Genomic DNA, 14,391 nt, shown 5'->3' on the forward strand with positions numbered 1-14,391 from the left:
AGGAATGTTTAAATTATGTTTATTCTTAGATAGCTTTCTTTGGCTCAGCCACTTGAACTGTGCTCCAGCATGTCTGTTAGCAGTTTCATATTAAAACTGGCAGAGGGTGAATGGTGCACACTAATTAACATACAACATTCCAATCTTTTACAGTAGGCAGCTTTACAACAGAGACATCTGCAATCACCGTGAAGGCATGAATGACTCAGACAAATGTGTCTGTCACAAATATGCCACAAACATGAAAAACAAACACAATGAGACAACATTTGATAAAGTCATTTTAATGGAAAATGCAAAACCCCTTTCAACTTCAATGTACAAAGCGTGTGTAACACTTGCACTTTTAACAAATTAAAGCAAGCCAATGTTTTAAAAAAATACATCATTGAATGTATATATGTATATATTTACAGAGCATATTAAGTTTAATATTTAGCTTTAAAAGTTCACATAAATTTTACCAAAATGAGACAATCTTTTAAATAAATTACACCTTTTGAAAATGTTTAATTGTACACTGAATAGCTTCAATAAAATACTGAAGTGTCTGTATTTAATATCTACTTTATATACTTTATATTTTACAAAGTTTACAATTATTTGGCAGTAATTTTCAGATAATGACATGACTGCTGTGCGGATTCAGCAATGTCCCAAATGCAGGCAATAGCTGGTGTTTGTGTCCTACTCTCACAGTAACTGTCTCAATGTAGTGAAAAATACCAGAGTTATTTTAGCAAACTGTACAAGTCACATTTACATTTGATCAACAATATAGCATAGAATTTTGTGGGTTTTTTTTTCCAAAAATAAATACATCTTAAATCTTTGACATTTCACAAACTTCATATACATTATAATACAATACAGCAGAATGCTGCTTAATTTTTTTTTAATAAGTAACATTTAATCACAGTAGCTGTGATCTATGACGCTATACTGTTGCAGTGTCAGTAACAAGTAATACGATGACTATGTTTTCTTGGCACTGATGGTTTGTGAAGCTTAAATTAGTGTGCATACTGTTCATCATATAATTGAAAAAATAACCTCCATCTGATGTTTTAACATAAAAAAGCAGCGAGCGCTTTAGTTTTCTTCCACATCTTCCATTTCATTTTCATTAATCTTCAAAGCTCTCACCATTTCCTTAACTGCATGATACAAGATATTTTTAACCTGCAGAAGTATAAGACACACTTCAGTAAGATACAAGTGATAAAAAAAGCCACTATTAATGCATGGTATGTAACTAGGTTTAGAACTGAGCCCTAGGCTTAGTGGATGGAAAAAAGATTAAGTTAAAAATATTAGTCCAAAAGTAAACACCTTGATATTTTAAACACACTGTGAAATTCCAAAACAGTGATCAACTGAAAGTCATTTACACCGTTGCATTCACATAGTCTCCCTCAGATTCATGGGGACCAAACAGGCACACTGATTATCGTTGTTATTATGTGTGAACAACAACTAGAAAATGACCACACACACAGTTGCATATTTCAATCAGAATCAGAGCATGCGGTGCCTTCAGAACAAGTTCTAGTTGAGAATTCATTTCTTACCTGCATTTTATCATCATAATTGATTTCTTCTTTTGACAGCCTCAGTTCCTGTGTTAAGTGAAATGACTGTACAAGATGTTCTGGAGACACAAAGTCTTCAGTTACTTGAATGCAGCTGTGAAAATTTTGCACCTGTCCAAAAAAAAAAAAAAAATTAAAATCTGTATTTTTTTTTTTAAATTCATAAAAAGTGAAGTATAGGCTCCAGATCTTTCAAACCAAGTAACTATCAGACTGGGAATCTTTTTACTTTTTAAGTTAGCAGTAATGAAGTATATTAAACTGACATTTATTGAACATTTTAAAATCTCTTATCTGTTGTCACAAGTCATGTGTCAGTTGTGCAGCAATAGACTCCACAAGGATGAGACTCTTTTCTAAAATCCTAACATTGTTCAGGCTTGTGCTCCTAAGCTGGCATGTTATTGAAGGACACTAGCCACAATCCAAGTGCACGCCCAGCCCTTCTCTTCCTTTCCCTGGCATGCAGCCAGCTACTTCCTCATTAATTCAATCCATCTTCTAGGCTCCATCTTCCAATTCCCTTCTCAAAAACCTGTTCTGTGACCTTGACTGTCTTCGCTCCCAAACCCCTCCCCAGTTCACACATTCTTCCCAGTGATAAGTGAACAACTCCCCTTTCCCAAGTTCCAAAATCCCATGTATCTGAGTGCCAAGTGTCTCCAACCCCATCAAACTTCTTAACTTCCCCTCCTCTACCTATTACAATCATCTCTGAACCCACTGACCTCTCAAACATTTCCCCCTCCCATCCCCAGACAAGTAGTTATGAAAGATGTACAGGGCTTCCCATAAGCTTAACACAGTATCTAGCAAAATCAACAAATTGATCTAGGCAATCATTAGGTCCAGATATTTAAAGAAGTCGTACAGATGAAAGTTCCTCTCCTTAGCAGACATATCTAAAACAGAGAAGAGCCAGGGAGATAAAGAAGGGCTGTTACTGCTACTGATGCCTCAGACTGTAATCGTGAAGGGTAATACACCCTACCAGAGTTCCAATAATTGGGAAGCTGAGCCAGTGGAGCTCAACCCCCAAAATTAGGGAGAGTAAGGAGAAAGTGGTCCTAGATAGGGAGTTGGTGTGTGAAGGATCAGGAGTTCCCCATCCCAACTCCTGGCCATAGATGTCTGTTTCTCTGTCCTTACAGAGAAAGCGGTCTCCTGTACAGATCATCCCCTGTGCAGTTGACATACACATAGCTTCTAGCTCTTAGCTGTAGGGACCATACATGAATAGCAATTCCTTTCTCATGTGTATTTACCAAGTCATCTCTGGGACATCATTCTCTATAAGCATGTTACATTACATACAAAATGGGAAATGACTGCCTAGGAAGGAGGACTGCAGAAACGGATCTGGAGGTTATAGGGGATCATAAGCTAAATATGAGTCAACGGTTTAACACTATAACAAAAAAAGCAAAAAAAAAAAAAAAAAAAAAAATTCCATTTACTACACCACGTTGATTAGGCCTCAACTGGAATATTGTATCCAGTTCTGGGCACCACATTTCAGGAAAGATGTAGCCCAATTGGAGAAAGTCCAGAGAAGAACAACAAAAGATATTGAAAGTCTAGAAAACATGACCTATGAGGAAGACTGAAAGAACCGGGTTGGTTTAGTTTGGAGAAGAGAAGACTGAGAAGGGGCATAACAGTTTTCAAGTACATAAAAGGCTGTTACTACAAAAAGGGAGAAAAACTGTTCTCCTTAACCTCTGAGGATAGGACAAGAAGCAATGGGCTTAAACTGGAGCAAGGGCGGTTTAGGTTGGACATTAGGAAAAACTTCCTGTAAGGGTAGTTAAGCACTGGAATAAATTGTTCAAGGAGGCTGTGGAATCTCCATCATTGAAGGTTTTTAAGAGGTTAGACAAACACCTGTCAGGGATGATCTAGATAATCCTTAGTCCTGCCATGGGTGCAGGGAACTGGATTAGATGACCTCTCAAGGTCTATGAGTCTCTGATTCTAATATGCCATTATGCTCTTAAATCAACATATTTTTAGGAGTTTGTTAGATTATATAATTACTTGTCCTGTTATAAAAAGGCAATTTAAATTATGTATTTAATCTCAACGGACATACTTAAATCACTAAGTCAAGTATTTCACCATTATCTTTTAATGACAACTTTCAATACATTTTAAAAATTAGTAACAGATACAGAAACAGTTATCATTGTGCTAATATTAGTTAACAATTACAATTTTACTATATCGAGACTTCTCTAATCTATACTTCAGTATAAAAAAGTAAAGTGTAGGAAATATATCATGTAGAAGAAAACCTCTAAAAAACAATTTTTCATACATCTTACAAGCCACGATATTTCTATTACTGTAATCAGCAGTAGTTTCAAATCACTGTCAATTAGCAAGTGAAAAACAATGAAAAGGATAATGTATCACCAAATATATTCTGACAACTGTAGTTTAGTTTTAATTATTGATATATCATGATATCTATGCAAAAATAATGAAATCTTATCAGACCGTAATATGGCACTCATACTTGTTAAGACTCAGTGTTATTCTTTTAAATGTGCTTTTTATATAGAAAATAGGTGAAGGTACTTTAAGGTCAATATTTACATATCTATGTAGAAAGAGGTTTTTTTTTTTTTTTTTTTTTTTTTTACACACATGTATTAAAGAACAAGAACATAGTTCTTCCATTTTCTGCCACACATCCCTTTCATAGGAACTTGTCACTTGGAGAAAAAGATTCCCAGAATCTATCCATCATAAATACTGTCTTATTAACTCCTAGATGCCAGGAGTTGGAATATCTCTATCTCAAAAGCAACTGTTTGGAATTTATGTCCAGGGGTTAAAGGTGACAACAGTAGGCCACGCTTATTTTTAGCTCTGAAATACACATACTGAATGTGGTGGTGCTGATGCACTCCGTTTAGTTTGATGTCAATTATATGCTTCATACCTTATAAAACAGTTTTTCCGGTAATACCTATGGATTTTTGACAGTTCCTATTTTATTCATTTACATTTCAGCTGCATTACATGTGTATTTAGTGATCTTATTATTTAGATGTAAATATTTGAAGTGATCAGTTTCTGTTAGTTTTATTTTGGTGTTTATTTCTGAGAAACTGAGTGCTATAAACTACAATTTGCAATCAAAAACTTTATTAAAACAAAGTTAATGTTGGGAACATTTATATCTTAAAAAGAGAACTGGGTTAGAACACAAGACTAGTTTGAAAATCAAAAATTCAAAGTTAAGGTTCTAGAAATCATGGACGGCCATGGGTCCCAGAATAGATTACAAGGTCCTTTGGCAAAACCAACATATTGTCCATTTTGACCTGAATGGCTAGCATAAAATTTGGTGTCTACTAGGTTGTTCCAGTTGAGGAGAATAGGTGACAGTCAGATATTTCTTTGACACAGTTTTGTTTCTTTACAAAGAATGTACTAAGTCCTGTATCTTTGAATGCAGAAGTACTTAAATGGCAGGAAATAGCTTCTTTTGCTCATAGCACCTTTTCAGCCTGCAGCCCTGACCCAAAAACCTCTCCCCCCAGCTTTCTTCCAGGGTCACCCACTGTGCTTTCAGCTGCTCCTTCAGGCTGTCTCCATCTTTTAAAATAGTGTTTTTTGTTTGCTTTCCTGCCTCCTCTCCCCTCCCGTCCCCCATCCTCATACATCCCTACCCAAAACAATGCCTAGCTAAAGCTCCTGGATGAATTCACACACTACTTTTACCTAGGTGGGGGTTTATACTTACACTTGTTAATTGAAGGGTGAGTTCACACCTATCAATGTCAGTGGAGCTTTACCTCAATCCATAATAAGTTTTCACCTAGCTCATTACAATATCTTGGAAGTGTCTTAAACCTTACTTTTGATCCTTGGGGTAGAGAACCTGACAAGCTTCCCTCCAAGAGGAGAGAATAGATGTCTTGAATTTTTTTTTCTTCTGTGACAGTCTAGTGGTTTATGTGTTTATGTGTCTGCCAGCCAAAAACAAACTCTTCTGTTTGAGTCTGATGCAATTGGGAAAGTCACAAATTGCTTTCTTGTACAGAATGTATTTCTGCGTGATACCCACTAATCACTATCAAGAGAACAAATCAGTTATTCAATTTTCCATTTAACCAAAAAGTGACAGATTACATCCCTGAAGGGGAGGCATACTCATGCCTGCTCTTCTAGCATCTAGTTCTCTTCTTCCAACTTCGGCAGACTAATGAGGCCTCACTTGACTTCAGAATTAGCTTTCTCTGTCCATAATCCAACCACATTCTTGCCCTCTATTTTGCCTGTAAGGACAACGGATCCAAGGAAACATCAAATACATACCAGAGATATTCATCTTTCAGAATCGTTTGGGAAGCAGCTCTGTGGCCAATCACTCTAGACCTTAAAAGCTCTTAGTACAATATAGTAATGTATGACCATATAGAGGTGCACTTGAAAGCAATTCATAGTTCCCTTAGAAATACATTCAAGTTTGCAGTCTCACAGATTCTCCTGGGCTACCATCCAATCTAGTAGAACAGATTTTTTTTTCCTTTTTAAATCACTAGAATGACAGCCAAGTTCACCTTGTGTATTGCATTCAATGCTTTTGATCATTCTTTGAGGAACTGAAACAGCCAGCAGATACATTCTGGGAAGTTTGATATCAGATTACTTTTTAATAAAGTCCTTCAGGTCACTGTACATTGGTAAACATCTTTCTGCTCTCTCTCTGGGGAAAGAGGTTCGGTGGTAGTTTGTACACCTTGGATCAGAAAGGTCCAGCATCTTAGAATAGGTGGAATGAACGCCTTGGAGGAAGTTGCATGAGAATATTCAAAGGCCTGAGGCCTGCAATCCCTCTTAACCAGCATGAAAGAAAGGTTACTTACCTTACAGTAACTGGAGTTCTTCAAGACGTGTGGTTCCACTGGGGGTACACATGTACTCCATGTGCTTGAGACTAGAACATTCTTCCTATCAGTGTCTGTTGGTCCTTACCTGCACCTCTTTATAATCTGAACCGAGGGCATATGGGGAGGCACAGACTAACCACATCTCCAGTTCCTTCTCTACCAGGAATTTCTGTTAAGAAAGGATTTGCAGCAGAGAGGAAGGAGGGTGGATAGTGGAATATACATAGAAACCACATTTCTGGAAGAACTCCAATTACTGTAAGGTAAGAACCTTTCTTTCTTCTTTGAGTTATGGTGAAGGTATACCCAAAGCTCCATATTGCTGCTCTACAGATCTCCAGGAGAAGAACATCCTGAAGAATAATCATGGAAGCAGCCTAGGCTCTGGTCGAGTAAGCCCTCACATTCTGATGAAGAGTAGCCCCTGCAAGATCATAGCAAAGGCAGATGCAACCAGCAATCTATCTGGAAAGCCTCTGCGAGGAGATTGCTTCCCCCTTCATCTACTCAATGAATGGAAATGAAGAGTCTTGGGAGACTTCCTGAAGGGTTGTGTCCTTTGTAGATAGAAAGCTGAGGCTCAATGGACATCCAGAGAATGAAGCGTTCTGTCTTCCCTGGTGGCGCAAGGTTTCAAGTAGAAGACAGGTAGAATTCAGAGGGAAACTTTGTAATCAGCGTGGGGTATAATCTCAGAGAGACCGCATCCTGATGGAACACTGTATAGGGAGTGTCCACCATAAAGGCCCCTAGCTCACCCACTCTTCTGGAGGAAGTGATTGCAGTCATGAAGACTACTTTAATAGACAGGTGAAGAAGGAAGCAGGCTGAAAACAGTTCAAATGGAGGATTCATAAGCGCTGACAAAACCAGATTGAGATCCCAAGTTGGCATTAGTTTCACTACTGGGGGTAGGTTCTAATAAGGCCTTTTAGGAGCCTTATGGTCAATAGGATGGGTGAAGACAAATTAGCTGTCAACCAGGGGAATGGAGGGCATTAATTGCTGCCAAATGCACACGCAGGTAACAGAGATATGCTCAACTTCTTCCAGGAAAGAAAGTGGTCTAAGATGATAGAGGTGTCCAAATTCTCTGGTGGCTTGCAACAAAATTGGCATCAGAAAGAAAAAATCTCTTCCATTTAACCACAAAGCATTTTCTCATAGAGCATTTCCTAATATTATTGAGGATGGACGGTATTTCCTTGGAACATGATTTCTCAAAGCTCGGCATCCATCCAAATTTCAGGCTGTCAGGTGGAGAGATAGTGGGGTTGATCCTGCCTCTGTTCTGTGTTAGCAGGTTCGGAAATAGCTGAATCTGTATGCATGGAAATGGTTACATCTGGAGGATGCTGGTGAACCAGAACTGCTTCAGCCAGCAGGATGTCTCAAAAATCATCAGCATTCTGTCCTACTTGATTTTCTTCAAGACTCGGGTCAAAAGGGTTATTTGGTGGGAAGGTATACATCAGCAGTTCACCACTGAACTAGGAAAGTGTCCCCTCTGTAACACTGTCCCAAAGCTGCTTGTGAACAGTAAAGTGGGTATTTCTCGTTGTCCTGGGACACGAAGATACCATGATGGGAAACCCCACTGTCGGAATATGTTTTGTACTACCGAGTTGTGCAGTTCCTACTTGTGATCTTTATGGAAGTGCCTGCTGAGGCTGTCTGCCAAGGTATTCATTACTTCTGGGAAGTGCACCACTGAGTGGGTGATTTGATGACAGATACACTGGTTCCAGAGTTTGACTACTTCTACCTAAAGGGCCAGAAACCTCACTCTTCTGCTTATGTAGTAGACTGTGGACATGTTTTCCTACATTATCTGAATGTGCTGGGCATGGATGAGGAACAGCAACTTTCTGCAAACCTAGTGAAGATCCCCCAGTTTGAGGAGGTTGATGTAAAGTGTGGATTCTTGTTGGGACCAGAGCCTTGAGCCATGTGATCATTCAGGTGCATTCCCCAACCCATTAGGGAGGCATCCATAATCAGCTTCTTCGTGGGTGGAAGGGGAATGAATACCTTGGGGAATTGAGACTTGTTTGTCCAGATTGTCTCTGCTCAGAGAATAGACTGTCCTCAACCATGCCTGGGGCACCAGAGAGGGAACTTTGCAAATGGCGTAACATTGGGGCAGAAGGCCATGACGCCTATTAGGATCAGGCCAGATCCGACTGTAATGTGAGGACACATCCGATGCTGAGTAATAATGTTAGGCATCATGTGGACTACGTCCTCTGGTAGATAAGCTCTGGCTGAAGCTGAATTCAGAGATGCTCTGATAAATTTTATAACTTACATTGGAACTACATTGGACTTTTCTAGGTTTACTAGAAGTTCAAAGGTTCAAAAGAAGCTGGGTGGGCAAAGGATCGATGGTTGTACTTCCTGACATGACAAGCCCATGAGCAGCCAGTCATCAAGATAATGAAAAATTGGGCTGCCTTGGAAGCACAGGTATATCACTATTATTGACAGCACCTCATTAAAAACTCTCGAACTGTCGAGAGCCTAAAGGGAAGGATTGTACCAATAATCATCTGGCCCTTCTGTGCATAGGATGAATGTCTACATGGAAATAAGCGTCATTCAAACAGAGCTGAAAACCAATCGCCTTTGTTTAGGGAGGGAATTATAGCAGCCAGGCTGGACATCCTGAATTTTGAAAGGCATATGAAGACATTCAGCTTCATGGGCCTCCAGACCCCTTTATTTTTAGTGATGAGGACGTTCCCGGAATAAAACCCCTTCCCCTTATGCTGAGAGGGTATGGGTTCTATAAGCTCTTAGCTGTAAAGGGGCGTCCACTTCCTGAAGATCCTCTCCTAAAAGGGGTCCGGAGGAGGAACGGGGAGGGGAAAGAAACTGTAGAGTAGCAAGCGGAGATGATCTCTATGACCCATCCATCTGAGGTGACATAATGCCATACTGGAAGAATCAGGTCAGGAAGCCACCAACGGGGGTGTCAGTCAGAGTGAAGGCTGGCTGGTGGCTCTCATTAGTTCTGTCAAAATGGTCTGAGAGATTGACAACAGCAGGGTGTGATATCTTCTATGCTACAGTCTCTGACACTTCCTGGAATGTTCATATGCTCTCTGATAGCAGAAAAGTTGTTAAGTGAGATGCTGTTTCTATGCAGGTGGTCTAGAGTTCCTCTGAGGAACTGTGGCATAAATACATATGGAACAGAGGGTAGCCTGGGATTCTGAAGGTATCCAGTGCCTCATCTGTTTTCTCATTAAATGAATGGCTGCCCCTGAACGGAAGGTCCTCCACAGTAGCTTGCACTTCCTTGGGACCCCAGAAGACTGTAGCCATGAGGTCCACCTTATGACAACCAATGCTGCCATGGAATGGGAAGCAGCGTCTTGCAGCATCTAGCAAAGCCTGCAGAAAGTCTGCTTATTAGTTTACCCTCCTCGATGAGGGCCTGAATTTGTGGCCTGAGTTCCTGTGGAAGTTTGTTGGTGAACTCGGTTTGACACCCTTACCATGGTACAAGGTCTCACCCAATTTGGACAAGGTAGGGGAGATGCTCCTTTTATTAGTGGCTTTAGGAGGGGATTTATCCCATTTCCAACCGGGGGAGGAGGTGTGTGTCTGATCATATCCTCCTCCCATCTCTTACTAGAGTTCCTAGGCTTGATATCCAATGGTTCAGAGCTGGAAAGCCTTGGACCAGAAGGGGCACTGGTAGGCAGTGTCCTGCCAATGTACAGGGGGGTCAGGAAACTGAGTATCAGACTGGGACCTCATCAACTGCTCCATTAAGTGTCTTCAAAGCTGGAACTCATGGGATTGCCAAGTTCAAAGAAGAAACAAATTGTAAACATTGTACTTGGAGGGGATGTGGGATTCTCCAAGGCAACACAAACAGGAATTGTGCAGACCACCCTCTGGGAAGATCTGGGAGCAGGCCATACAGGACATGAAATCTGGGATCTTCGGCATGCTAAGAACCCCAAATGTTGGGGCAACAGGGATGGAGGGAACCCTACCCACAGATACCAAAACACTATCTAAAGAAAAAAAATAATTAACACAAAACAAAGCTAATTTTTTTAGCAGGAATGCCCCTGGTTTGAAGAAAAAGGAGACACAGCCCAATGGATACTGACAGCAAGAATCTTCCAGTCTCAGGTGCACAGAGTACTCAGAGTGGGATATACATGGGGACCATCAACCAAAATAGTCATGGCTCTTTGACCCATGCCTGCAAATCAATTTGAAACGCCATGCTTGAGACACAGCATAGGTTGCCTTCACCATGTCATCATGCTCAGACTCAGCATGAGTTCACTACTGGCTACAATTCTATTCTGATCTTTAGCCAGGGAAAGTTTTCTTTGTGAGACAGGGGCTACTGGTGGCTTAAGAAAAAAAATGGTTATGCTAGGATGGGGACAATTCTGCTTCACAATTAATACACTGATTCCCCATAATTTCTCTCTCTGGAGTTAATTAATTAATTAATTTGCAGCACAGATAGAACAGTGTATCACATGAAGGGAGGCTGCTGAAAGGGAAATTTAATGCTAGTTTCCACTTTGCAGACTGGCGATATTCCTGCTATGTAAAAAAAGAAGTCTGAATAGTCCATATGTTTCAGATTGAAGAAGTACTTTTCAAAAATCTCATCTCAGAAATGTCCTGTCAATTAACCTGTAACTTTCCCAAAAATTCTCCCATAGTTGTAGACCAAACAAACAAAATTTCAAGTGTAAACTATTTTTTTCCTGCAGAAATTAGAAAGGTGTATCAGTATTAGGTTTATATTGAAAGTTATAATTACTGCCATGCTTCCATCCTATGCTAGTAAAAGGAAGTTAACTGGATTGAAAGAGTTGTACAACAGTTAATAGTGTTTTGACCATTATTTGACATTTGGAGAAATAACCAAGATATTTTGAATATTTCTGAGTTCTTGCATAATAATCTTGGCTAGCAATTTCTATCAATCAGTTTGTATTATTTATTTCTGTACATTATGATGGTCACTGATAGTGAAATCAAATTTAATTTAAGCATGAACTTACATGTATCTATCTTTGAACAGAAGTAAATTTTACCTGATGAAGGGCTCCTGCTGGTAAAATAATAGCATCACCAAGGAACTGAATAATAGTGCAGGTTTTTACTCCATATTCTTCAAAAAGTCTTTGGCGAAGTTTTTTGTTCACATACCAACTCTGGTCACGTATTGGATCATGCTCTGGTAAAACTTCTAGACCCTGTTCTTTTGCAATCTGTAATACAGGTGAGACACTATATCATTTTTTAAAAAAGGAAAACTATGTTGGTAGGTCCAACATTTACCTACCTAAAAAGTAACAGGAATTTGTTTCCAATATCCAGATGAGAATTTTGGCTAGTATTTTAAAAGGATCTTAAGGGAATTAATAAATATAAGATAGATGAGGTAATTTCTTATTAAACCAACTTCTGTTGGTGGAAGGGACAAACCAAACTTTTGATCTTAAGGGAATTAGGCACCCAAATCCCTTTGAAGTAAAAGAGTTCTCAAGGAATTCCACTCCAGAAGAGCAGTAGATGCCTTCTGATGAGTTTAGTTAAAAAAAAAAAAAAAAAGTATAAACGTTTTTGCCTAAGTTTCTCTTCCATCATTTGTCAGAAATAGGCTCACTTGCAAAAAATAGTATCTTTATTTCATAACAGCTCAGCTCCTCCAGATTTCAAACTTTAAGAGATAATCTGGTTTGACAAAATTTCCACAGGATCCGATCATAACATCATAAACAAAATTATAACCTCAAGTCAAGAAAAAGCAGAATGTACATTTGCATGAAGAGCTTCCACCCCCCCAAATAAACTGGAAAGGAATTAAGAAAATATGACATAAGCAGAATGGTCTAAAAATATTTCCAATGAGACATGAGTGGATTTTTAAATGCAACCACCACAAGCAGTTCCTCACTGTGCTAAGCCCACAGAACATTTGTCTTGACTAGCCACTAATTACTGAATAATAGTGAGAGATGGGGGGAAAAAAAACTACAGCTGTTGTCTATGTCTCAAGAAACAGGTTAATTTTTTTAATAAATATATGAATTTATTTATAAACATTTTATATCAGATGTAAAATATACTTTAGGTTAGTTATTAACTGCTTTATGTAAAAGGGAAAAATTTCCTTATCTATTAATTTTCTTTCTGCAAGATCTTTTGAACCAGTCCAGGTGCTTGGATTATAGTTTCTCCCAACCAGCAGAATACTAAGAATTTTGACTTTACACCCTTACACATTAAGGATCTAGCCATCTATGAGTCTTCAGCTGAGTACTTCGAAAGCAGTACCAAACCAAAAAATTATAAATGATGCTATTCTTCAGTGAAGTTTAACAAACAATTTTAGTTACAGCAGGAATCTGAATATATCAGCAATTTGGCATTGAAACCGAGTAAAGGTAACAGGCATCCAAGTCATACAGGGCAAGAAAGCTGGACTGGTATAGAAGATCTCAAAGAAAGGAAATGAACAGGTAAAGAAAATTTCTCTCTTCAATCTTTTATGCCAGTCCAGACAACTTGGACCTCTCACCTCTCAAGACAGTTAATCATTGTAATACAGGTGGGATCATCACCTATTGCTTACAGCAGAAAGGGTGGCGGGTTCATCCAACTGAGACCACATCCACCAAACCTTAGATTGCCAGTATTATTGTTGCTTGTACTCTAATGGAACTGACACTCAAATCCAAAATTAGACCAATATACAGGAAACAGGAAGGCTGGCACTGGGGCCTCAATCAGCTCTATCCACACTTCGTCACACCAGCTCACAAAGATTCTCCAACGTCCAGAGTTCATTTTTAAAGTTGATGGCTTCTTTGGCTGTATCAGAGAGATTTTATCTGATAAAGCCCTCTTTCTTTGGACTGGTGCACTTAACAATAAAACAGACCATGAAACATGCTGGATTCAACTGGAGGCTAAGGGCGGGGTAGACATGTTCACTAGTTTTTGGATACCATGGCCTTTTCACTAGATTGGAATTATCACTATGATAACTCCTCTAGATCTGGCAATCTTCTGTGGGACACTGCCAGCATATACAGATGAAGAATGTATACCAGCATGAAGATTCAGAGAATTTCTATAGTATTCATTTCATGTGCACCTGCTTCCTTGAATGTGCTGAAATATTTTGGTTCTCTTCTACTTTCTCTAAATGCCATGAGATCTCATCTCAGGCCTGCCCCACCTTTTGCAAAGACAGAAAAACCTGGGGATTTAACTCCCCATCTCCTTCATCTCCTTGATTCAGTGGCACTCTGCTCATTCCATCAGCTGTGTTCATCTTTCTTGCAGTCTGGACTGCTGAAAGACAAATGTTCTTTTGGACTCAAGTAATCAAAAGTCAGACCTTCTTGTGCCTCCCTGGTGAATGAAGTATACCCTCACATCTTGGCTGCAGCTTCCAACTCAGCTTAAACCAACCAGTCATTCAGGTTTGGGAGGGTGTATGTACACCTCTTATTAGGGCCATGGGGGAATGTCAGGAATCACGGCCTGCAGCACAGCTAGTCTAGAAGCAGGACCTGCAGCAGACCCAGTCTGTGGGCAATCTAATGAGCACAGCTGGCCTGTAGTAGGCTGCCTGATTAGCTACACTGCCTGAATTGTTGGAAGAGTCAACAGACCAACTCTTAAGCCCAGCAGCAGCATTCGCACACAGCTGTGCTCCTTCACCTGCTTGTTTCCTGCCCTGCTCCTGTCTTGCTTTGCGCCAGGTAACCCAGTTCTGGCCCTTAGCTCCAATTCCTGACCTCTTACTTCAGCTCTGAACCCTGGCTTTGGGATCTGGCCTTGGACTCCAGTTCTGACCTTGGGCTCCGATTCCTGGCTACCAATTCCTATTCTAACCA

General features: G+C 39.7%; 1 protein-coding gene across 2 annotated transcripts in view; it reads right to left on the bottom strand.

Annotated features, from left to right (window-relative positions):
• Window positions 1-268: 268 nt before the first annotated feature.
• The window catches only part of JMJD1C (jumonji domain containing 1C), a 340,195-nt gene continuing 326,072 nt past the window's right edge, over window positions 269-14,391 (bottom strand). For both annotated transcript variants that reach the window (XM_054033944.1, XM_054033946.1), the window contains 3 exons: window positions 11,575-11,751; window positions 1,572-1,703; window positions 269-1,182 (listed from right to left, as the gene is read on the bottom strand). In XM_054033944.1, coding sequence (XP_053889919.1) covers window positions 1,093-1,182; window positions 1,572-1,703; window positions 11,575-11,751 — 399 coding nt within the window. In that variant the 3' untranslated portion in view covers window positions 269-1,092. The remainder of the gene's footprint in view (window positions 1,183-1,571; window positions 1,704-11,574; window positions 11,752-14,391) is intronic.

This window comes from Malaclemys terrapin, chromosome 7, assembly GCF_027887155.1.
Source record: "Malaclemys terrapin pileata isolate rMalTer1 chromosome 7, rMalTer1.hap1, whole genome shotgun sequence".
Lineage (NCBI taxonomy): Eukaryota > Metazoa > Chordata > Testudines > Emydidae > Malaclemys > Malaclemys terrapin.